The following is a 25,931-nucleotide window of genomic DNA, read 5'->3' on the forward strand; positions in this document are numbered from 1 at the left end:
TATGCTTTCTTGCTGAGCAGACTATGCATTTTCCCTTGTCGGGAGGAGAAGACTGAGATTGGATTGGCAGCTTTTGGCTTTGACTGTGTCCACTATAACAGTGTTCAGAGGTGAATGCAAAAACAGGAATGTTGTGCCTTTTGATGGCACATAGTACTTTTTACACACTTATTTACATGTTGGGTATGGGACAAAGTGTGTGGATGCCAGGGTCTGCCACACAAGTCTCACTGGGACCAGACGCTCAGAAGCACATAAAATATCTACCAACTTGTGTTGGGGTTCAGACACCTCCTGTACTTGAATCTTTGAGGCATTTGCAACATTCTGTGTCAAGTCCCGAAACAACTGGAAATCATCCACCACCGGAGCATCCCTGTCTTATCTGGTGACAAGGAAAAAAGTCGGACTTGAGGAGTTTCCTATCTTTCAGCCTCAGGCTTCATTTCCTCTACCAGCTGTATAGGAGGTTCTGGAGCCCTAGATGCTGCCACTGATGGAGAGTGTCTCCTAGCTTATTGATGTATCACACTAAGGAGCCCAAGACGCATGCTGTCTCAGTACTTGCCAGTGATCCCAGTAAGGCTACCAGGGATAGGATGCTGGTGTCTGAAACCAGACTGGTCCACTCCATGAGCACTGTAGGTACAGTGGGCAGCAGTCCTCTTGCCCAGATTGGAATTGGTCCCTTTGCGGGTATTAGAAGCACTGGGACACAAGGTCCTCTTCCTTGCTTCCTGACTGATGAGGAGACGCACAATGCATAACCTGGAGACATCCCGGTACTGAGGATGAGTGATTCTGGTACAGAGACACAGAGAGATCACATGTACACCGGAATTTCATTGATGTGGATGGTGTCAGTGCCAACACTTGTTGGTGTTGGGTGGCTTGAACCCATGGAGATGGTGGCATGGGACTGACCATATTGTCCACCGGTGTCACACATATCAAGATTGGTGCGGGTACCACTAGTTGTGACAATATAGCCTTCCCTGGGGTACATTTTTGTGTGTCGCACTCTCTCAGCACTGGAGCTTCCTTGCCCGTGACAATGAAGTCTTTGGGTTGACCAGCTATGTGTCAGCACCCTACTCTTTGTGCCCTGGGTACTCAGTCTACTCAGCTTTTGTGCTGATGGTAGCAAAATCACCAAAGTAACAGGGCAACAATTGCTACTCAAACTGGGCTCACTGCAAGGACTCTCAGATCTTTTCTTAGAGGTCTTAAACGTGTGACATGTCTCCTTTGAATTACCTGCCTTTGACATAGATGGTTGCAGTGGGGACTCTCTCTGGGACTCTGAGGATTGAGAAGGGCTGACTCCACAAGCAACAGTTTAAGCCACAGTTCCCTGTTTTTTCTGGACCTGAGCTTTAACTGTTGGCACCAGACACACTTCTATGGGTTTTACTATTCCCCAAAGCAGCAAATGGACTGCAAATGTCCATCCATTATTGGGATATGCTCTTTGCAGCTCAGGCACTTTTTAAAGCTTTGGAAGCCAGACTCCTTCTCCAGGGGAGGAGGGATACCCCTCCCACCAGAGTTGGCTGAAGGTAAAGCCTTTCTTCTTTTCTTTTCTTTCTTTTTTTTGAAGGGGGCATAGGGGGGAAGACAACTTTAAAAAAAAAAAGTAACAGAGGTAGCTGTGTCAGTCTATAACTTTAAAAAGAAGTAGTCCCGTGGCACCTTATATACTAACAAAAATAATAGAATCAGGAGCTTTCATAGGTAAAATCCACTTCATCAGATAAATCAGAGTGGAAATAATTATTTGACACAACAAAGCCAATTTCTCCTCCCTCTAACATGGGCGTTTTCACATCAAAAGCTATGAATGGGACACATACTGCCCACTTAATTAGCCTCATTAACATGGGTTCTATAATTGATAGGTTCTTCTTCTACTATTATATATATAGCAATATATATTGTTTTATGTTATTTTCACTGCAATTCATCTGATGAAGTGGGTTTTGCCCACAAAAGCTTTGATTCTATATAGTTTGTTAGTCTCTAAGGTGCCACAGGACTACTATTTTTTTTTTTAGTAAGGTACTTAAGGGAAAATAGCTTCAATTAATCTAAATTAACAAAACCATAGAGAGTTAATGATTCTGAAATTGACAGAATCCCACAGTGTAGCCCACAGTGATTGAGAATGAACTGAGGGGGAAATGCATGACCATGATAGCTGGACTGATAGCATAGGCAGGACAGACAGATATTAAAATTCTCCAATCAGCAGCACAGGAGCACACACAACCTACTGTGAAGCACCCATATGCACACTCATCGAAGAAGAATTGTAGAACTTAATATTCTCTTTGGCATCTCCATGTTACTCTCCTAAAGTACTTATTTGTGGTTTTTACTCAATTAATTTAAACCTTTAAGCTTAATTCATCATTATTAAGAACTGTCGCAACAATCACTTTACAGTCAGAGCCTAGCTTTTGTTACCAGTGTTACTGTGAAAAGCTATGAAATGGAAAAATGACTTACATTTCTTAAGCTATATTGAAGTGCACATGCTGTAGTACTGGAAACAACTAGAGTTTTATTTGTTGAGAGCATTTTATCTCAAACATAGGCTACTAGAGCGTGTGTGTGAGAGCATGTGAACACACCTTGAAATTTGATTTATTTGCCCAATACTGATTTATTAAATTAGGTTAAACACTGGTAACAATCAATCCGCTTAACAACATTATTCTTTCACTTAAACCGGAGGTGGAAAAAATATGGCCCATGGGCCGGATCCAGCCTGCCAAACATTTCCCTGCAACTTGCCATGCCCTCCAGGCTGCTAGAAGTCCCGCAGCGCAGCAGGCCATGCAGGCAGGCTGCCTACCTGTCATGGCCTCACACACGACTTCCAGAAGCATCCGGCTGCCACTAGCAAGCATGTCTCTGCGCATCTCTTGGGTGAAGGGGCAGCGGGCTTCCATGTGCTGCCACCTCCCCTAGCACCAGAGGTGAAAGTAAGTTGGTGCAGTACTCTGGCAAGAAGCTGGCCAGCTGAGACATTTAGCTGCAGTGGAAAGAGTGGCACAGTCCCAGCTGGTTTCCCAAAGCTTCCAGCAGTCTGCTGTGCTCAGCAACAGGCAGATAGGCAAGTTAACAGTTCTAACTGGGGGTGCTCCCCATTCTTCTGGGACTGCCCCGGCCCTGAGCCCTCCTCCCCTACCACTTTTTCAGGAGTGGAGGGGCTGCAGCTGCACATACCAGGTCCCTGTTGCTTTTCTTCTCCTTCCTCTATCAATGCACAGACTGCTACATTTCTCCCCTGGTTCTCCCTTAGCCAGCTGGGAGCAAGAGGACTGCATCCAAACTCTTTCACAGACTCTGCACCCCCTTCGAAACCTCAACAGTGTCCCAGGTCAGAACCACCCAAACTCCAAGATCCTGCACCTCCTCCTGCTCCCAATGCCCTGCCTGGAGCTCCTTCGCAAACCCAAACTCCATCTCAAACCTCACACCCTCTACATTAATAGAAAATCATGGCCCATGACCACATGCCAAAATTCTTGGAGTGGTCCTTGTGCAAAAATTATTGCCCACCCATGATTTAGACTAGAAGTATCTGACTTTTTACATCTGTCAATCTTATATAGGTACTCTAACTTGAAAAATGGAGAAGAAATAGCCAGCTAGCTAGCAAAGGATGACAGTGATCCATTAGCCATCCAAGCATAGTTTGCTGTGGAATAAATAATCTCAGTTTTGGATTATCCACAAGAGATTTACTTATCCCACTGGACCATTTCTTAGAAAGCTTTTACAGACCTTCAACTACATTTACAACCTACAGTAATTCAAACTGTTCTCAAAGTTCCTCTTTTATTGCCAAGTCAGTTAGGCCTTTATGCTTTCAGACACATTTTCCCCCTAGTTCTAGAATGTTTGTTTTACAGGTCATCTGATACCGGAGACTCTAAAAACTGTATGAGAGACTTGTATAGCTCGCGAGGCCAAAATGCCAAGAAAGCCTTCTCCACTAACCATCTAAAAAAACTATCAAGATACTGAGACAAAGGGTGTTTTGGGGTGGAAAATATATTCCAAGAATCACAAAACCAAGACATGCAAGTAATCCTCTAATCCATACCACTAATTGCTTGGAAAATAACCAAGGAAATCAACACTTTTTGCAGTTACAAATTATTATAACCAACATTTCCCAAAGTGTTTTATAGCAAAACAGTACTCAAATTCCAGTAATGTTTCATAAAGGTCAAAATAGCTAATTTTCACAAATATGGATTGATCCAATCCCCAAAATCAAACACACAATATACTTAAAAGAGTGACAACCCTTCACATATCAGAAAGACAAAGCAGCTTTCTTTTCTACATAATCTTAATGTAATATTTATTTTTTTAAATCCCTAAGCCTCTTCAAACTTTTGCTGGCACCTTATAAATTATGTGTATCTGAACTGTGTTTTCTGTGTGTATGCTGAATTATAAGCTCTTTGGGACAGAAACTTTATCTTAAATAATACAGAGCACATTGTCAAACAATAAAATTTCTCAAAACGTTCATTACAATTTGCTCAAAGGCAGCTAAATTTTTATGTGAAATTAAAACACCTAGCCAAGCATTAATCTCCACACCACAGAACATAAGTACAAATTCTGCCCCAGATGTTTAGTGAGGTTTTAGACTCTCAATGACTTTGAACAGATCTGAAAACACAGACTCTTTCACACTTACTGCACAAGAATATACTTTAATAGTAGAGTAATTTGCTCTACATAGTTCATATAATATGTTAATCAATAAGATACTTTAAGTTTGAGTATCTCCGCAGCAGCAACCCCATCTGCCGGAAGTCCGAAGCTGCACCGCCTCCTGCCTGCCCTCCTCATCCTCTGAGAGGCAGCAGCACTATGGGTAGGAGGCAAATGGCTGAGCAGATCTTGTGCTCACGGGAAGCCAGCTTAAAAGCCAGCTCCTCATGGCATCAACTCCACTCACCCTGCTGATACAGAGGCAGCAAAGGGTGGGCAGGAAGTGTGTAGATGATAAGATTAACTGTAAATGTAGGCTTATCAGTTAATCGTGTACTTGACTACACATTGACATTCCTAGCAAGTTTTCTTTCAAATTCTCTTTGCCTTCACCCCAATATCAAAGTCAAAACTGGACTGAGGGCTTTTAATTAGAATCTGAAATTCACTGACTTTTAAAAAAAAAAAAACAGCTGGGGATACCCCTGGTATGCTGACTTACATATCCCCATCAATAAAAGATGGGCTGATACGAAAGTCTGTGTGACAGCAACTAGTGAGAACATAGTGGCAGGCAGTCACATTAGTACACATAGTCCTACTCTAAACTCGCAGGATAAAAAGCCCCAATTACTATAATAAGCCATATGCAGGCAGTCTACATGACTCATTGCAGCCTAATCCTTTAGAATAAAATGTTTTGGAGTATGAAGAATGCTATTATATAAACCCAAAAGGAACTGAGTAGTTACAGAGAGAAAATATTTTCATTTGTAGTTACATGGGAATATAAAAGTAACAGGTTTTGCCATAAATGCAATTATTTATTATGCCATACTTCCTAATTATTAACTCTTAAAGTGCATTTCTTTTTCCGAGACCTTGGAATAGAATTGGTGACATCTAAAAATACCCTAATTTTTCATTCAATCATAGCATCAGGTTTCCATGTATAAGCTATTTCAATACTCCAAACTTCCAGTTCAGTTTTGTTTTTGTTTGGTTGGGGGTTTTTAGTTTAAGACTATACAGGCAGTCCCCGGGTTACGTACAAGATAGGGACTGTAGGTTTGTTCTTAAGTTGAATTTGTATGTAAGTCGGAACTGGTACATATTGTAGGGGAAACTCTAGCCAAACATTTCTCCAGAGCTCAGTTTTATTCTCCCACATCTCACTTCCCTCAGTCCTTTATTCTCAAGCTGAGGTGTCTGCTGAGAAAAGCCGCTCCGCGTCTCCCTGGTCTGCTGGGGGGGGGGCTAGCTTCGCGTCTCCCTGGTCTGCTGGGGGGAAGCAGCTAGTGCGGGGTTGCCTCACCCTGTTTGTAAGTAGGGATCCGATGTAAGTCGGATCCATGTAACCTGGCGACTGCCTGTACTTTAAAATTGGCAAGCTTTTTGAAAGTGATAAACCAATAAACGCCCGCCCTTCAGCTGAAAAAGTATCTACAGTACTAAAAATAATTAAATTAGACTGAACACATAGCAAAATTTTAAAATGCTTAATATTTGTAAGGTATAACTTTAGAAGATTTACTGATCAGCCTAATAAAGTAGCACTTTTTTGTGAGAAATATAATAGATGTTCTTAATATTCTAAGATATTTGTAATTTAATATACATTTCTTATTGCAATATGCATTGGTAATACTTTATATTTTAATGGAAATTAATAATCAATATCTCCATTTTCTTCCGGTGTTGGTTTTTTAATGCTTTTTCCTGAGTTTACTCAAAAAGGCACAATTGTGCTATTTATATTTAGTTACAATATACTTGCTCCCAGTCCTTTATGAAAAACAGCCAATGAGTTAAGTACAGTAAGACCTGTGCTATCCGGAACTTAAGCATCCAGAAAACTGTAGAAACTGGCAAATTTCTGACACCGGGAAAAGAAAAACAAACCCAAAAAGGAAACTAGCCCTTTAAGTGCTGGGCCATTCCTCAGATGAGCGTGAAGCACGTACCTTGGGGAAGGGGCGAATGGCAGCTGGAAGCAAGCATCTCAGCTCCCCCTGCAGCTCCTGGCACCCCCGGCAGGCCAACCCCTCCGCGGCTGCCCCGCCTCTGGCAGGCAGCTCCTTCCATCTCTGCCTCCTGTTCCCCCCCCCCCCCCCGGCTTCCATCCCCCTCACTAGGCTGCATCCCGCCCTTTTTAGCAGGCCACATCCTGGCTCCCATACGGCTCTCTCCCTCCCACCCTCAGATAAGAATTTTTAGGTTACCAGAACTCCCTAATCCCTGGGTGTGCCGGATAACACAGGTTTTACTGTATATACACAACATATTTGTTTCTAAAAAGGTAGTATGCCTTTTGTGACATAGAAAAATTATACTTTGAATCTGTAACTGCCACACTTTGAAAAACTAACTAGATTCACTTTCTATATGCATTACTTATTTTTCAAAATGTTTAATTTCTAGCAGCTATATACAGATCAAGTACAAACCCGTCTCAACAGGTTCACTGGACAAGGTCCAATCTGATTTACTCTATACTGCCTTTACATCTATTTTGGAGTCCTTAAATCTGAAGACTGTTACATAGAATCTAAAGCTGTAATTGTCCTCCCACCTTCATTTTAGTGATTTATATTACCACCAGAAATTCCTGTTAGAAATACTCTCTCATGTTGTCCAAATGGAGGCATCTGGTTTCTCTATATCTTTTTAAAAAGTAAACTACTGCAAAGAAAATATGCTCAGCATCACCTGAAGACATAAGTCACAACTTACACTTTGCCATTGCTTTACCAATGTAAGCAATGTAAAGTGAAACCTGAATGCTGTGGGCAAAAAATACCCAGTATCGAAGTGCCATACAATAGCTTAACATGCTTCTTAAGAGCGGTAGTAAAAGTCAAATCCTGAACCCAATGAAATCAATGAGAGCTATACTATTCATTTTAATGACAACAGGAATTTGGCCCTCACGGTTTGTGTATAAGGCAACACACAAGCCTTGAAGCATGCACTGGATGAACTGCACCCAGAAGGAGTTCATGACATTTTCCCCACAGCTATGCAGTCTGACATTTTAGCACTCACTAGATGTCTTGGTGCTTTTACAGACAGTCTTTGTAAATTTCAGCATCTAAATTTAAAATAACATTGCCACAGATATTTTGTACCTGTTCAGGCAGTCCCCGGGTTATGTACAAGATAGGGACTGTAGGTTTGTTCTTAAGTTGAATTTGTATGTAAGTCGGAACTGGTACATATTGTAGGGGAAACTCTAGCCAGACATTTCTCCAGAGCTCAGTTTTATTCTCCCACACCTCACTTCCCTCAGTCCTTTATTCTCAAGCTGAGGTATCTGCTGAGAAAAGCCGCTCCGCGTCTCCCTGGTCTGCTGGCGGGGACGCTAGCTTCGCGTCTCCCTGGTCTGCTGGGGGGAAGCAGCTAGTGTGGAGTTGCCTCATCCTGTTTGTAAGTAGGGATCCGATGTAAGTCGGATCCATGTAACCCGGGGACTGCCTGTATTGTGATTTTTGTGCTAGCACATAACAACGGAAGAATATTTTTCCCTTACCTCCTCGGGTTTTCTTGTGGGAGTTGCAGTTCTACTTTCTTTTAGTTTACGTGCAGTTTCAAGCTGGGCTTGAAGTTCTGAAGCTAAATCCTTTAAATAAAATGATAAACACCATGTGACTGGCATACAGTTATACTATCAACTGTAATACAATGTCATTTGAACAATGCCTTATTATAGATACAAAATCAAAAAATTTTCCAAAGAATTTAAGACAGATGCATCTGAAGCACTACTGCACATTTCATTAAAATAATAACAGCACTTCCATAACATATTTTATTTTCAAATACATCGATCAAATATTAATCAATTTATACTCATAAAATGTATAGGTAAGCATAACTGTCTTTATAGAGATGGGAAAGCAGATACAGATCAGTCTAACCTAATGTACACCCTTTTCTAACATATTTAATATAGAAGTTTCACAAAGAGTCTAAAGGGGGAAATCTTATAGCTGTTTCTACTGCATATATTTACCCTCCCTTAAACATCACCTCAGAATTTAGCCCTTCAGACTATCAGAGTTCTGGATGACCCAAAGAAGGGAGAATGAGGCTGAACTGCACTCTCCAATGAGTTATTTTTCCTGATATAGTCCTCTCTTCCAGCTCCTTATTATACAGCAGGGTGGGTGAGAATAATGCCTTTTATTGGACCAGCTTCTGCTTGCAAGAGAGTCAAGTTTTTACACTACATAATGATCTTCCTTATGCCTGGGAAAGGTACTGAGAATTGCAGAGCTAAAGACGAGATTGAACACACAGTCCCCTTAGAATGTGTGTTAATTATTTATGCTAAACTATCTATTCAATTTTGTATTTACCTAAAACAAAAGGAAAAAATATGTAGCACTTTAAAGACTAACAAGGTAGTTTATTAGGTGACAAGCTTTCGTGGGCCAGACCCGCTTCTTCAGATTATATTCTGAAATAGAATTGGCATGACCATATATAACCAAGGAATACAATGAAGAAAGTGAACACATTATAAACTAACAAATCAGATTTTATAACAGAAGGTGGGGCGAGGAAGAGGAAAGGAGGCAATAGCTTATTGTAAATCAATGAGTGGCTAATCTGGAGTTACTACGACTTTCAATAGGTGGTGAAGCTGTCTTTGTAATGTGTAAGGTAATTAGCATCTTTATTAAGGCTCATTCGTAACTTGTCGAATTTAAGCATGAATGAAAATTCTGAAGTTCCTCTCTGTAATCTGGTGTTATCAAGTCTCTTTGAAGACAGACAGTTGTCAGGTCTTTAAGGGAATAGGTAGATTGAAAAGTAGACTAACAGGTTTTTCTTCTTGAAGATGCCAGATGTCTGAGTTGTGGACATTGATTCTTTGGCGAAGTGACTGAGCAGTCCATCCAATATACATTGCAGAGGAACACTGCTGACACATGATGGCATAAATCACATTGATTGTATAACTGACACGGTTAGGTCCAATGATGGCGTCACCAGAGTAGATATGTGGACAAAGGTGGCAATGGGGTTTGTTGTAAGGGAAAGTTCCAGGGTTAGTATTGATGTGGTGTGCCCTGTGGTTGTTAGTATCTTCCTGAGGTTAGGTGGTCATCTATAGGAGACTATGGGTCTGTCACACAGGGATTCTCTGAGTGTAGTATCCTGTTTCAGTATAAGTTGTAGGATATTGATATTGCATTGGAGGGGTTTAAGTTGGGGGCTATAATTGATGACAAGCGGTGTTCTATTGTTGGTTTTCTTGGGCCTAGCTTGAAGTAGATCGTTTCTGGGTATTTGTCTGGCCCCTTCAATTTGTTTTTTTATTTCCCCTAGTGGGTAATTGAGTTTTACGAATGCTTGGTAGTGAGTTTTTGGTCTTTGTCAGTGGGACTGGAGCAGATGCGGTTGTATCTAAGGGCTTGACTATAGACGACGGAACGTATGGTGTGTCCTGGATGGAAGCTGGAGGCATGTAGATAAGTGTAGCAGTCAGTGGGTTTTCCGTAGAGAGTGGTATTGATTTTGCCATCAGTGATTTGTACTGTGGTGTCCAGGATCTCTTGTGTCAAATGGTCCTCGCTGAGATTGATGGTCGGGTGTAAGTTGTTAAAATTTCTGTGGAATGTGTCCAGTGTTTCTTGCCCATAGGTCCAGATCATAAAGATGTCATTGATGTAGCATAAGTAAAGGAGGAGTAATAGGGGACGGGATTTGAGGAAACATTGTTCTAAGTCAGCCATAAAGATGTTACCATACAATGGGGCCATGTGGGTACCCATGGCTGTGCCGCTGATCTGGAGGTATAGGTTGTCCCCAAATTGGAAGTAATTGTGGGTGAGAACAAAGTTATAGATCTGCTACCAGATTAGCTGTGGTAACCTCTGGGATAGTGTTTCTAACTGCTTGTAATTCATCTTCATGTGGAATATTGGTGTAGAGAGCTTCTACATCCATGGTGGCAAGGATGGTGTTATCAGGGAGGTTATCGATGTTTTGTAATTTTCTCAGGATGTTAGTGGTATCTTGAAGATAGCTGGGAGTGTTGGTAACATAGGGTTTGAGGAGGGAGTCTGCATAGCTGCATAATCTAATAGTGTGTGCGCCAATACCTGAAATAATAGGACGCCCAGGGTGTCCAGGTTTAGGGATTTTGGGAAGCAAATAGAATAATCCTGATCGGGGTTCAAAAGGCGTAGTAGAAGCAGGGAGTTCTTTAAAAAGACAGTGTGGTTTCCTTTGGTATTCTGAAGTGGGATCAGAGGAGAGAGGTCTGTAAAATGTGGTATTGGAGAGTTGTCTAGTTGCCTCCTGTTCATAGTTTGACATTCATAAGTTAGCTGACACTCTCAAAGTACCTTTCCCAGACCTGACAAAGAGCTCTGTGTAGTCTGAAAACTTGTCTGACTCACCAACAGAAGCTGATCCAATAAAAGGTATCACCTCACTTTCCTTGTGTCTCTAATATCCTGGGACTGATCTGGCTACAACACCACTGTGTAAATCTATTTCTATTATGTAAATCTCAGCAATTTAGATTCCCTTAGACTCAATGGGCTAAATTCAGAGTAATAGAGAAAAAGTAACAAATTAATTCAGTTGATTTACATTTCTTAAACAAGATAATCAGGACTAAATTGCTAATTCCACACAATAATAAAAATAATTCCAATGTAAATAATTAAAATAATTAATATGAAATTAATAGCAAAATTACAATAATTTTTACTCAGACTGCAATCAAATGAAATTGCAGAATACCCCACACATATAACATTTTTATTTACAAGAGTGCTTTTATTGGGAATATTTTCTTATGTTGCTTAAAGGAACACAGCTTAAAAAAAACATACTTCAGTCCAACTGTTTCCCTGTATTGTTACACATTTCAGCTAAGATTACCATAACTAAAAATTAGATTAGGAACATATTATGGGTTTTCCATATCCCCCACAATTTTGATTACTTAATGTATTTTATAGCACTTGGTGTATAGTCAGTTTCACTAGTTTCCTCTGTAGTGGCCAATACACCATTTCTTTCATTTGTCTCGGTTTTTCCACATACAGAATGGGAAGCGACTGTCTAGGCAGAAAGGGATCTAGGGGTTATAGTGGACCACAAACTAAATATGAATCAACAGTGTGATGCTGTTGCAAAAAAAGCAAACATGATTCTGGGATTCATTAACAGGTGTGTTGTGAGCAAGACATGAGAAGTCATTCTTCCACTCTACTCTGCGCTCAGAGTTGGGGCATTGTGTCCAGTTCTGGGCACCGCATTTCAAGAAAGATGTGGAAAAATTGGATAGAGTCCAGAGAAGAGCACAAGAATGATTAAAGGTCTAGAGAACATGACCTATGAAGGAAGGCTGAAAGAATTGGGTTTGTTTAGTTTGGAAAAGAGAAGATTGAGGGGGGAACATGATAGCAATTTTCAGGTATCTAAAAGGGTGTCAATAAGGAGGAGGGAGAAAACTTGTTCATCTTGGCCTCCGAGGATAGAACAAGAAGCAATGGGCTTAAACTGCAGCAAGGGAGGTTTAGGTTGGACATTAGGAAAAAGTTTCTAACTGTCAGGGTAGTTAAACACTAGAATAAATTGCCCAGGGAGGTTGTGGAGTCTGTCAAGATATTTAAGAGTAGGTTAGATAAATGTCTAACAGGAAGGTGTAGACAGTACTTGGTCCTGCCATGAGGGCAGAGGACTGGACTGGCTGACCTCTCGAGGTCCCTTCCAATCCTAGTATTCTATGATTCAAACCAACAGGGAAGAGGAAAATATTAAAAAACACAAGAATAAAAAACCCCAAATTGGCAGAGACCCCTAAAGGGGAAAATGTACTACTTTAAATTAATTTTAGTTCACTAAAAGTTAGCTTTTAATTCTTTTCAAAGCTGACTATATTTCAGCTTGGCATTCATTGTCTCTTTAAAAGCTATCACCATATAAAAATATGCTGCATACACATTTCTTATAATTATGCAAAGGAGAAAACAAAATACTGATCTAAAATAAGATTGGTAATAGTTATTTATAATGCAGCATTTTATCATGCGAAACATAATTATTAAAATGTGTGATACTGACTTATCAAAAGGACACAGAGATTTGTCTGAAAAATAATCTATAACAGCATCCTAAATAAAAAATAAGAAGTCTGAAAGCCATTTTTCCCCAGTTCATCTGCCACTCACATTCTCGCCATAAAGTTATAATGATGTTTTTGACTTTACAATTACAGTAGTTGATATAGAGATGATGTCATAAATAGAATTATTGCTTTGGGAAATCTCAGGCAGCAAGCATAGATGCATGAAAAATCATCCTTAGAAACAAACAAAAAATAAAGGACTCCAATGGTTGAATTGTTTTCAAAATGGACATTTTTACTCTATTAAGTTTTTTCAATACATCTAAGAGAATCTATGCAAGAAACAATAACTTGCAAAGCATAGCCTCAGTCTAACACAATGAGACAGACATGGTTGATGTCTTTAGGCACTACCACAATACACATCACAAATACATAAATAAATAACAAACAACAATTGGGGGGCATGTGTCAATCTGCTGGCATTCCCATATCTGTGAGGCCAGGTCACCACTAAAGGGGAAGGCTGAATCAAAATATGCAACTGCAGCTACATTATTTACGTAGCTGGAGTTGCCATACCTTGCTTTGAGTTTCTCCACCATTACCACAGCAATGGGAACTCCCTCTGAGTTCAGTTTAGTGGGTCGTAAGTACACCCACTAAACCAACTCTGGAAGATCCATCACAGCCACATCAATCTTTTGTTTAGTGAAGACATGGCCTGAGTTAATGTGTTATCTCAGTATAAGCAAACCACCACTGAACTTCTATGTCAGAGATTGGTAGTTAGATGGACACAGTTTTCACTTAGCACCATTAGGTAAAATACATAAAAGAAACCAGTGCCGTGCATTTATAGTTTTATGTAATAAAAATATCTTTTTAGAAAAAAAGTCTTTCAAATCACACATAGATGTTCCAGATTTTTTCAGTTTGCTTTAGCAGTTCCAGTTCAAATAGCGGTGCGAAATCTGCAGTTTCTAGGAAGTCCAGATACTCATAGGGAGCTCATCCCAGTAGGGACAGCTTACAATTGTAATCTTTATGCTTAGTGCTTACAGTCCATGCTGCACTGCAGTAGCATATTTGTGTCTGCTGATTGAGCTCTGTAGTGATAACATAAGCTATAGGAAATCAAAATGTCTTCCATCTTTATTTTGAAATTAGCAGAAACACACTGGTAATTTCTCCTTCCTCCTATTCAACAGAAAGCCACTATACACTGTTCTCTAACTCACCAAAAAGAGAAAATTGTTTTGGATTATTGGACTGAATCCCCTTCCACTAAATCACAGGGCATAGTTACTTGTAGGAGAAATTATAAGGAAGGTTTCACATTAAATTTTGAATCTGATCTAACCATTACATTTTGAAACTAGTTTTCCATGGTGCTTTGTTCCAAAGGAGAGGCTAATTCAAGCCCACTGAGCCACAATACATGCCATCTGCAATAAATCAGGGAAATCTTCAAAAACCTTACCAAATTTCCCATCAGTTCTGCTTTCACAATCTTGGCTCCCAGTCTGTTCATTTCCTCTTCGCTAAGGTTCTGGGGAGTCACATCTTTTGAAGTATGTCTGGTTGAAATACCACCATCATTCACAAGCCATAGGAAACAAAACAAAAATTACCTAATTAACAATCATTCATGGCACTGGCAAACATGTTCAAATGCTGAAAGTAATTTAAAGCAATCAGTCATAACTATATTTCTACAAATCCTTTCATTAAATCTCTCTAAAGAACTTTTGAAATAGACATGTAAACATGATGCGCATTAAGCTAAACACTCATTTAGTTTCGGGATCTTTTAGGATGAAAGGCACTCTGTATTGTGTTTTCCTTGTCTCAAGGGTGCAGTAAATAACCAGGAGGAGGTAAAAGAGGGCTATGCATGCAGGAGAGCTTTCTGACAAGACAGACTAGTTGGGTCCAAAGTTAGTCCTTGGACTAACTGCACCAAATCATCCTGCCTGGCAATCAATACCCAAAGACACTTCCTTCCCCCCTCCAGCCCTTCCCCTTGGTCTCAACCTATTAACAAGAAGTCTTTTTATAAACCCTCAAGCAATCCCATTGCAACAAGAAAATCTAGCAGTTGTTTATCCAGTTGGAGGTTATGTAGTTCTTCCTTTCGCAAAGCTTAAGTTGTTCTTAGATTTATCTGTTCAGAGGACCACCTTTTGGTTATGAAATTATTATAGTTGACATGCTACAATTTACACTGAAAATTAACTTGTGCTATCTGTATGTAAAATCTTCCCTAGAGATTGTGTTATTGCTTTGGGGATAGGATGACCTTTGTGCTCAGCACTGGTCTAGCAATCAGAAACTCATGAGTCCAATCCTGCTCTCTGCCACTGACTCACCAAGTGGCTTTACATAAGGTATTTCACTGGAATTGTACCAAGACTGAATTTCATCATCTGTAAAACTAAGTTAATACTACAGAGGGCATTGGTAGGAATAATCAGTGATTATATTGTGGTTTAAAGACAAGAAGTGCAAACAATACTAATTTTTAAATCTGCAGGATAGCAGGGAATTATCCTAAACAGACATCTCCAGAACATAAATTAATTTAGAAGTCTTTGGAAGTCTTAAAAACAAATGTAGGCTGCATTCAGCAAAATAATTCATTGTTTTTTCACTACTGTTTTTAAACCCAAATCTTGCTAGGTAGCTGGAACCATTTCCCAGTTACTAAGTAAGGCCACTGGGAACCAAATTTGCTGAAAATGATTAAAATCTCTCTTCCATGCACACACACAGATTTTACATCCAAATTACTCTAGCCTTAAAACAGTCCATTTATGCCCAATATAGCTGCTTTCACTGCTGGAAATTCACACCTATAACATGTATATACCCAGTAGAACAGTTTCTATAGAGAAAGAAATGCACTTCATACTCCAAGCTGACTGAATATATATTCTTAGCTCTGTTTTCAGATGTTGGAAGGTGTGTTCCATTTTGAGGATCACCCAGGACAATCTTGTTATAGCCAGGTGAACTTCCAAGGTGCTACTTTGTAGTATGGAACCCACAATACTCATCATGGTGATATGACAATGATTCGTTTTGGACAAAGTATGCCTTGTAAGCAACCATTTTTAAAATCTTGATCTGTTGAACATTAATATCCTGTTGCATTTATATAGTTGTTGTTGTATGTGAAGTTATGAAGCATTCCTATATTGTTACTGAAATACATTGAGAGGTTTGGAGATTCCCAGCTTTTCAGCTGCAATCAAGGACCAGCCAGATGTGCTGATGGCCATTACAAGGAATTCACTCTTCTAATGACCACTCCAGAGACTTCTCATAAATAGTATGGACGCAATGGAGATGACCAACAGGGGCTGCCTAATCCACATGTCACAACAAAGAACTCTCCAGCAAGGTAAAAGAAAATATAAAATAGGGGAAAGCAACATTATCACTGGGCTTCTTTCCCCTCCCCCACTCCCACACAACACCTTTGAACAGGGGAAGGGTGGTCCCACAATGAAAAGTCCAGTCTATGTACTTTGAGAATTTGTAGCCTTCTTGTATTCTCTGTCACGGTGAAATGCTGCTTGATTCAAATCCTGTTTAGTTTGCAGAATTTAGACAGCAAGTTTACTTTTGTGTTTAAATATCCAATGCTGATCTCCATGTCTGATACTTATAATCCTTTAACATGTCTTTTTCTGTAATTAATAAACCTGGTTATATTCATTTGAACAGGGTGTTTTGAATGAAGTGCTTATGAAATCTCAGCTGGGTTAAGCGATTTGTCTCATGACATCCATCTCCAGCCTCTGACAAACAGAGGCCAGGGACACCATTTCTATCCCCTGGATAACAGCCTTTTATAGACCTAACCTCCATGAAATTATCTAGCTTCTCTTTAAACTCTGTTATAGTCCTAGGCCTCACAGCCTCCTCTGGCAAGGAGTTCCACAGGGTGACTACGCGCTGTGTGAAGAAGAACTTCCTTTTATCAGTTTTAACCTTCCTACCCATTAATTTCATTTGGTGTACTCTAGTTCTTCTATTATAGGAATTAATAAATAACTTTTCTTTATTCACCCTCTCCACACCACTCATGATTTTATATGCCTCTATCATATCCCCCCTCAGTCTCCTCTTTTCTAAACTGAAAAGTCCCAATCGCTTTAGACTCTCTTCATATGGGATCCGTTCCAAATCCCTAATCATTTTAGTTGCCCTTTTCTGAGCCCTTTCCAATGCCAAAATATCTTTTTTGAGGTGAGAAAACCACATTTGTACACAGTATTCAAGATGTAGGCATACCATAGTTTTATACAGGGGAGGTAAAATATTCTGTGTCTTATTCTCAATCCCTTTCTTAATAATTCCTATCATCCTATTTGCCTTTTTGACCGCCGCTGCACACTGTGTGGAAGTTTTCAGAGAACTATCCACGATAACTCCAAGATCTCTTTCCTGATTTGCCGTAGCCAAATTAGCCCCCATCATACTGTACATATAGTTGGGGTTATTTTTTCCAACATGCATTACTTTACACTTATCCACATTAAATGTAATTTGCCATTTTGTTGCCCAATCACTCAGTTTGGTGAGATCTTTTGAAGTTCTTCACAGTCTGCTTCTGTCTTGACTATCCTAAACAGTTTGGTATCATCCGCAAACTTTACCACCTCACTGCTTACCCCTTTCTCCAGATCATTTATGAATAAGTTGAACAGGATTGGTCCCAGGACTGACCCTTGGGGGACACCACTAGTTACCCGTCTCCATTCTGAAAATTTACCATTTATTCCTACCCTTTGTTTCCTGTCTTTTAACCAGTTCTCAATCCATGAAAGCACCTTCCCTCTTATCCCATGGCAATGTAATTTACACAAGAGCCTTTGGTGAGGGATGTTTATAAAGGCTTTCTGAAAATCTAAGTATACTATATCTACTGGATTCCCCTTGTCCGCATGTTTGTTAACCCCTTCAAAGAACTAATAGATTAGTAAGACATGATTTTCCCTTTACAGAAACCATGTTGACTTTCATCCAACAAATTATGTTCTTCTACGTGCCTGACTATTTTATTCTTTACTATTGTTTCAACTAATTTGCCCGGTACTGGAGTTAGACTTACCGGTCTGTAATTGCCAGGATCCCCTCTAGAGCCCTTTTTAAATATTGGTGTCACGTTAACTATCTTCCAGTCATTAGGTACGGAAGCTGATTTAAAGGATAGGTTACAAACCACAGATAATAGTTCAGCAATTTCCCTTTTGAGATCTTTTAGAACTCTTGGATGAGTGTCATTTGGTCCTGGTGATTTGTTAACATTAAGTTTTTCTGTTTCCTCCAAAACGTCCTCTAATGACACTTCAATCCAGAACAGCTCCTCAGATTCACCAGCCACAAAGGACGGTGCAGATTTGGGAATTTCCCTAACATCTTCAGCCGTGAAGACTGAAGCAAAGAAATCATTTAGTTTCTCTGCAACGGCTTTATCATCCTTGATTGCTCCTTTTGCATCTCGATCGTCTAGGGGACCCACTGGTTTTTTAGCAGGCTTCCTGCTTCTAATGTACTTAAAAAACATTTCGCTATTTCTTTGAGTTTTTGGCTAGCTGTTTCTCAAAATCTTTTTTTGCTTTTCTGATTACGTTTTTACACTTGATATGATGGTGTTTATGTTCCTTTCTATTTATCTCACTAGGATTGGACTTCCACTTCTTAAAAGATGCCTTTTTTTCCCCTCACTGCTTCTTTTACATGGTGGTTAAGCCACAATGACTTTTTTAGGTCTCTTGCTATGTTTTTTAATTTGGGGTATACGTTTAAGTTGGGCCTCTATTATGGTGTCTTTAAAAAGTTTCCATTCAGCTTTCAGAGATTTGGCTCTAGTCACTGTGCCTTTTAATTTCTGTTTAACTAACCTCCTCATTTTTGTGTAATTCCCCTTTTTGAAATTAAATGCCTGAGTGCTGGACTGCTGAGGTGTTCTTCCCACCACAGGAATGTTAAATGTTGTTATATTATGGTCACTATTCCCAAGTGGTCCTGTAATGGTTCTCTCCTGGACCTGATCCTGCACTCCACTCAGGACTAATAGAGAATTGACTCTCCCCTTGTGGGTTCCTGTACCAGCTGCTCCAAGAAGCAGTCATTTAAGCCATTGAGAAATTTTATCTCTGCTTCTCTTCCTGAGATGACATGTACCCGGTCAATATGGGGATAATTAAAATCCCCCATTATTATAGAGTTTTTTATTTTGGTAGCCTCTCTAATCTCCCTCAGCATTTCAATGTCAGTATCGCTGTCCTGGTCAGGTGGTCGGTAATATATTCCTACTGCTAAATTCTTATTATTGGAGTACGGAATTACTATCCATAGTGATTCTACTGAACATGTTGATTCATTTAAGATTTTTATTTCATTTGATTCTACATTATCTTTCACATACAGTGCCGCTCCGCTACCCACACGGCCTGCTCTATCCTTACGATATATTTTATATCCCGGTATGATTGTGTCCCACAGATTTTCCTCATTCCACCAGGTTTCAGTGATGCCTATTATGTCAATCTTCTCCTTTAATATGAGTTGCTCTAATTCACCCATCTTATTAGTCAGACTCCTAGTATTTGTATAGAAGCACTTTAAAAAATTGCCACTGTTTGTCTGCCCTTCCCTAATGCATTTATATGCGGTTGTTTGTCTGCTCTGGCCCATGGTTTGTCCTCTCCCCTCCTCTCTTTCTGACTGCAGCTTAGAGAATCTCTATCAATGGATTCGCCTCTAAGAGAAGTCTCTGGCCGATTTATGTGCTTCTCCGCACCAATCGGCTTTCCCCCATCTCTTAGTTTAAAAACTGCTCTACGGCCTTTTTAATGTTTAGTGCCAGCAGTCTGGTTCCACCCTGGTTTAGGTGGAGCCCATCCTTCCTGTATAGGCTCCTACTCTCCCCAAAGTGTCCCCACTGCCTAATAAATCTAAACCCCTCTTCCCTACACCATCGTCTCATCCACGCATTGAGACTCTGAAGCTCTGCCTGCCTACCTGGCCCTGCGCGTGGAACTGGAAGCATTTCCGAGAATGCCACCATAGAGGTCCTGGATTTCAGTCTCTTTCCTAGAAACCTAAATTTGGCCCCCAGGACATCTCTCCTACCCTTCCCTTCGTCACTGGTACCTACATGTACCACGACCACCGGCTCCTCCCCAGCACTACACATAAATCTATCTAGATGCCTCGAGAGATTCCCAACCTTCGCACCAGCCAGGCGCACATCAAGAGAGCATCAAATTACTTCATAAACTTATACTGGTGAGGCTTCTGACCAGTACAAGATGGTACAGGAATAAACATTTCTTGCTCATTTAAAGTGAAGGTAATGCCACTGCAGTATGATTAATTTCTAAATGTGGTATTTATTGTTATATTTAACTTATCTTATTTACATAATGTGAAACAGGATTATAATTCTACAGAAAATGCTTATATTGGTTTATCTACACGTGTAAAAAACCTAAGCATAATCCTAATTCACTTGCCACAGCACTGCCTATTCAACATTACATAACAGAGAAGTCATTTCAAAAGCATTATTAAATGCTACTATGAGAGCAAGCAAGTTATTAAAAAAATTAAAGACATGCTGTCATAACAGAGAAAGAACATGCTGCTAAATGTGATGAACATAACGTGCATGATTAAATCCTGCGGGACTCACAAAATGAAAGATCTTTACAAGTCTCATGTTTTACTTTGAGACATCACAGTGCTAACCTCAGGAAATGTTTCAAGCCATTTCTGCCTGGATTTCAGGGGCCCAATCCAACATCCATTAAGTCAATCTAATAATTCCCACTGACTTCAATGAGAATAGAATTTGGCCCTAAGAGAAGTAATGACAATAGTTTAAGTCATTATAAAAAAGGGGGGGAAATAAAGAAACTATATGTTCTGGAGCTCTTGCTTCTCATATCCAAACTTATACACAAGAAATTAAAACAAACAGCAAGGGTATTAAATGAATGAGGGTAAGAGTAATTTATTACTCTGGAAATACTCTTGGTGGTATAATGGCTTGAATCATTATCTGCCTTTTTTCAGCTCAATTGTAGTTTTCTCTCAGCTTGGCTCAAATTAAACTCCAGTGCACATAACATTTTAGTTCCATTATTAAATGTGATTTTCAGCAAACATTATCCTGCAATGGGCATTTCCTCTAAGGACAACCTTTGGGCATCCAATCAGCCAGGTTTACTAAGCATTGAGCTTATAAGTCTTGTCATAATGGTCCAAAACTCTGATTTAAAAGCTAAAGAAATCTTGTATTTCTTGGAAGAGAAAAAGTTAATGAGAACACTGGTAGTATCAGGGAAAGGTTCAGAGAAAGGGGTAAACACCACCACTTGGGGAACACAAGTACCTTTCACAGGAGATTTTTGTTAGCAATATCCTTTCTGACCCTGAATGCACTCTAGTTCTCCTCTGGATCCACTACAAGTTTATATGCAGTTATGCAGGTCAAGTGCCCTCAATGCCTTCCCTACTGCAAAGTCCCAAAACAGAAGACTCTGAAGCAGGGAGGAAGGGAGAAGGATCTAGAGGAGCATCAATAAGGGGATACATCTGGAAGAAGTTCCATTACTTCACAACACAAATTATGGTGCTCTGCTTCAGATGACTCCCAAGTAATATCCCTGGAGGAGATAAGGACCCTCAGAGTTAGATATAACACTATACAAGAGACTGCACTGCCAACTGCAGCATCTGCTCTAGAAGTGTGAATCAGAGCATAATATTTGGAAAAGGTGTGCACCAAAGACTAGTTCTGGCAGTACAAATTTCAGCATTTGGAATATTATCCTTCAACTGAGCCATAAAAAGTAGTTTGGGACCTCACAGGATGGGTTATCACCCTAGAAAAGGGGTAGGCAAATACTGGCCCATCAGTTGGATCTCGTTTCCTGGTGGGCCACCACTATATTTACCTTGCAACTCCCGGTGGCTGTGGATTGCAGTTCCCAGACAATGGGAGGTGCGGGAAGCAGCGTCCTGGTCCATGCCACTTCCCGCAGATCCTATTGCTCGGGAGGTGCAACTGCCCATACTTGTGGAGGCGCAGGTAAATATAGCGGTGGTAGCCCATCATGGGCTAACTCAGATGAACTGCCACCATTTCATTTTCCACTCCTGCCCTAGAAGGAAGATAAATGTTGCCATCATAAAAAGAGGTAATCCGCACAGAAATGTACTTTGAAAGTCGTGGGTCAAACTGCAGATCTTCTGGATCTGTCAGCAATAGATACAAAGCCTAGAATTCCCTGAAATTCTGTCTCAGTAGAAGGCTACTTTCCTTCTGATATTCAAAGACTGTAATGCGGTTCTCCCCTGGGCTGGTGAGATTTCAGACAGAAAAAAAAAACCAGAAAATGTATAACCTAATATGGCATTCAGAAGAACTTTTATGTAGAAAGAAATGATGTGTATTTAATGTAACTTTGTTTCTGAAGAACACCATGAAGAGGAGGGTTTGCCCATTTCTCCACACTTCAGGCAGAACTGCTGGCCATCAGAAAGGCTGTTTTCATAAACAGATGTACTAGAATCACAAAAATGAATAGTGTATACCTTCTAGACCAAGTACACCTTCTAGAACAGGAGTGGGCAATAATTTTTTGCCAGGGGGCCACTTTGGACATTTTTGAACTAGCCCCAGCCACACAGTAAGAGGCAGGGCATCAAACAGAATGGGCAGAGCCAAGATACTTCTGGGTTCCCCACCCCACAGACAATGATTGGTCTGGGGGTGAGGGAGTGCCTTTGTCTCTCCTCCCCTCCATCCCCCGCCACATTTCCCCTACGTGCGGGAGGAGACATCTTGCGCTTCCCTGTCCCCAGGCCAATTAAGGTCTGGGGCAGGGGAGCACGCAAAGCCTCCTCCGCTCTGCAAGCCACATGCAGCACTTAAAAGCACCATGTGCTCCTGGCAGGACAGGAGGAGGCTTCGCGCACTCCCACACCCCCAGGCGCTAATTGGCCTGGAGCGGGGGAGCGGCAGGGCCTCTTCGAGCTGGATCCATCCACTTGGCCTCACCTTTTGCCCACCCCTGTTCTAGAACATCCCTGACAGTGTTTGTCCAGCCTGTTATTAAAATCCTCCCAAGAAGAGATTCCACAACCTCCTTTGGAATCCTGTTAATCCTTATACAGTTACACCTAATATCTAATCTAAATCTCTCTCACTGTGACTACTTCTTGTCCTACCTTCAGTGGACATGGAGAAGAAGTAATCACCATTCTCTAACAGCCATTAACATGCATGAACACAAACTAGGTGTCCTCCACTGCTAATTTCTTCTTTTCTCAAGAGTAAATGTACCCAGTTTTTTTAACCTTTCCTCAGAGGTCAGGTTTTCTAAACCTTTTATCATTTTTATTGCTCTCCTCTGGACTCTCTCCAATTCATCTACATCTTTCCTGAAGCGTGGCTCTCAAATTGGTTACAGTACACCACCTGAGGTCTCACCAGTGCAAATAGAGTGGAATAATTGTGTCTTACATACTACACGCCTGTTAACACTCCCAAAGGTGATAACAGCCTTTTTTGCAATTACATTGTGACTCATACTCATTGTGATCCACTAAAACCCCCAAATCCTTTTCAGCAGTACTGCTGCCTACCCAGTTAGTGCCTCCCCTCAGCGCTGCAGGACCAACCCGGCAGCACTCCAGCGGCTCTTCCCCAGGTGTCCCCCAGAGCAGCTGGGGTGCTGCCTGGTTGGTCCCGCAGCCCCGAGGGGCAGCATTATGGGACCAACCCGGCAGCACCCCAGCTGCTCTGCCCCCGGCTTCCCCGATTCAGCTGCTGGTCAGTTTCAGCAGCAGCTGAATTGGGGAAGCTGGGTGCAGAGCAGCTCCAATTGTCCGGCAGCCGGAGCACTTCCAGGTTCCTGATTGTGCCGGACCATCAGGGGTGCCAGAGCACTTGGATGCCGGACAAAAGGAGTTTTACTGTACCATGAAAATACAAACGACATCTAGCAAAGAAAATCCTAAGATACCCAGAATATGATGCTTTGCTGTCTGGCAATAGCACTTTCTTCTTGGGGAAGTCTCCAATGTTCTCTTCCTGTGACTTCTCTCTTTCAGCATTTGGAGCTCCTTCATTACAAGTAATTTCTTCCATTTTCAGTGATTTTTGATCGATTGTTGGCTTCTCATTTTCATCTTTTACATATGCTCCACACAATTTTTTCTCTTCACTTTCCTTACCAGGTTTTTGGAAATTGCTGTTCAAAGAGCTACAAGACGGTAGTTTTAAAGAGCACTGCTGTAGCTTGTAGTCTTTACGAACAGATGACAAATCATCTTCAGTGGGTTTCAAAAACATATATTTCAAATTGCTTAAAGAAGAAACCTTCTCCTGACTTCGTTTTTCATCAGACTGTCTTACGGCTGTATAATTGTCTCTCAACTCAGAGTCTGTGCCACAATGTCTATATTCTTGTTCTTCTCTTGGTCTGTCTTTTCTATAACCTCTGTCTTCTAGAGGATATACCTTATTATGTTTATCTCTAGAACGTCCTTTACATATACCCTTGATACCATCACCTTCGTCTTGAGTTTCTTTTTCCATTTGGTGCGCTCTCTCTTTTTGCTCATTTTGTGAATAGTTAAATTTCCTCCATCTTCCTCTTCTATATTCATTTTCCTGTTTTGATGTGGCTTTCTCAGCTTCTTTCAATCTTGACTGAAATATTTCCACTGACTACATGAGAGAAGGAAAAATATAAAGTATTATTTGTAAAAGAATGTCCATATTAACAACAAGTGTGAGAAAGAGAATACATGATAGTGTTAGATGGCATAAATGTTTTATTGATCTAAATTTGAGAAGGCCACATATGCCATGCAGCTGTAGGGACATATCTAAATCTAATCAGTGTGGACATTTAACCTTCATCAATGATTTACACAACCAGTGATGGTTCTACCAAATATTCAGGCCTAAAATCTGACTCACCAGGGTCAAGGAAATCTAAAACTGTCATTTATCCTTTCACAAATGTCTGAATTACCTCTTTTTATTACCTTCCCCTCCCCACCCCACTCCCCCAAAAAAAGAACATCACAGAACAGTATAGCAGTTGGCAGGCAGCATGACATTTAGCATGAACTTTTCTCAGTAAGGACCTCATAGTAGCTTTCCTGAAGAATCCCTGGCATCTTGCCTTGCTTAGGGAAACACAATCACATCCATTAATTGCCCCCAATATTATTTCTCTGTCATTCATGATCCAAGGAGGATAAGAAGTTTTCTAGTTGTAGTAAAAAGCCATCTCAGCGAGCATCACTAAAACTCAAATGAAAAAGACTTGGCATTACCTTCTCACAATATTCTTAAACCTGCCTTGGTATACAATTGAATAGGATACATCCCGCGTCTTTCACCAATAATTTTGAGGGGAGAGGTTGAGAAGTATGTTTTTGTGGCATGTTTTGTTAAAAGTTAGTTTTTTAAAACTACTCAGCCATTTAGCAACTGAGAAGCATTCTTTGTAGATATGGATTACTGGTTAAATGGCCAACAGATGCATGATAATTAATCGCGTAACCCTTCAGCTTGTTACATGGTGTGACAGGGTGTATCAGCCCTGCTCTGTGAAGGCTGAGCCTAATCAGGCTCACCTGGCTGAAGAAGCCCTGCCTCCACGACTCTTCAGGGAAGTCAGCCCAGGTATAAAAGCCTTGAGGGAAGTTCAGTCTGCCCTGATCGCTGGAGAGGAAGGACCTCAGAGAGGAGCTGTTGACCAGCACCAGCCAGCCGACTAGAGGGAAGACAGCAGAGACCTGAGAGTCAATTGTGACATGTCCCCTGCAGCCTACGAGGGAGAAGCAGCCCTCAGGGAAGCAGTGGACCCAGCAAGCATGTGGGACGCTATCTCGCTAGATTAGGTAGGAAGTGGCCTGGGGAGACAGGAGCTGCTTCTCCTGCCCCAGAATCCTCTGCGCATTTCGGACGGATTCCCCGCCAAGGGAGTGATGAGTCCTGCCACTCGCAGGGCCCTGGGCCGGGACCCGGTGAGTAGGGTGGACCTGTGTCCCCCTA

General features: G+C 40.9%; 1 protein-coding gene across 2 annotated transcripts in view; it reads right to left on the reverse strand.

Annotated features, from left to right (window-relative positions):
• The window catches only part of CWF19L2 (CWF19 like cell cycle control factor 2), a 173,487-nt gene that overhangs the window by 101,095 nt on the left and 46,461 nt on the right, over positions 1–25,931 (reverse strand). For both annotated transcript variants that reach the window (XM_089775683.1, XM_089775682.1), the window contains 3 exons: positions 23,884–24,590; positions 14,316–14,412; positions 8,270–8,359 (listed from right to left, as the gene is read on the reverse strand). In XM_089775683.1, the coding sequence (XP_089631809.1) occupies positions 8,270–8,359; positions 14,316–14,412; positions 23,884–24,590 (894 nt within the window). The remainder of the gene's footprint in view (positions 1–8,269; positions 8,360–14,315; positions 14,413–23,883; positions 24,591–25,931) is intronic.

Source organism: Pelodiscus sinensis, chromosome 1, assembly GCF_052426305.1.
Source record: "Pelodiscus sinensis isolate ZL-2025 chromosome 1, ASM5242630v1, whole genome shotgun sequence".
Taxonomy (NCBI): Eukaryota; Metazoa; Chordata; order Testudines; family Trionychidae; genus Pelodiscus; species Pelodiscus sinensis.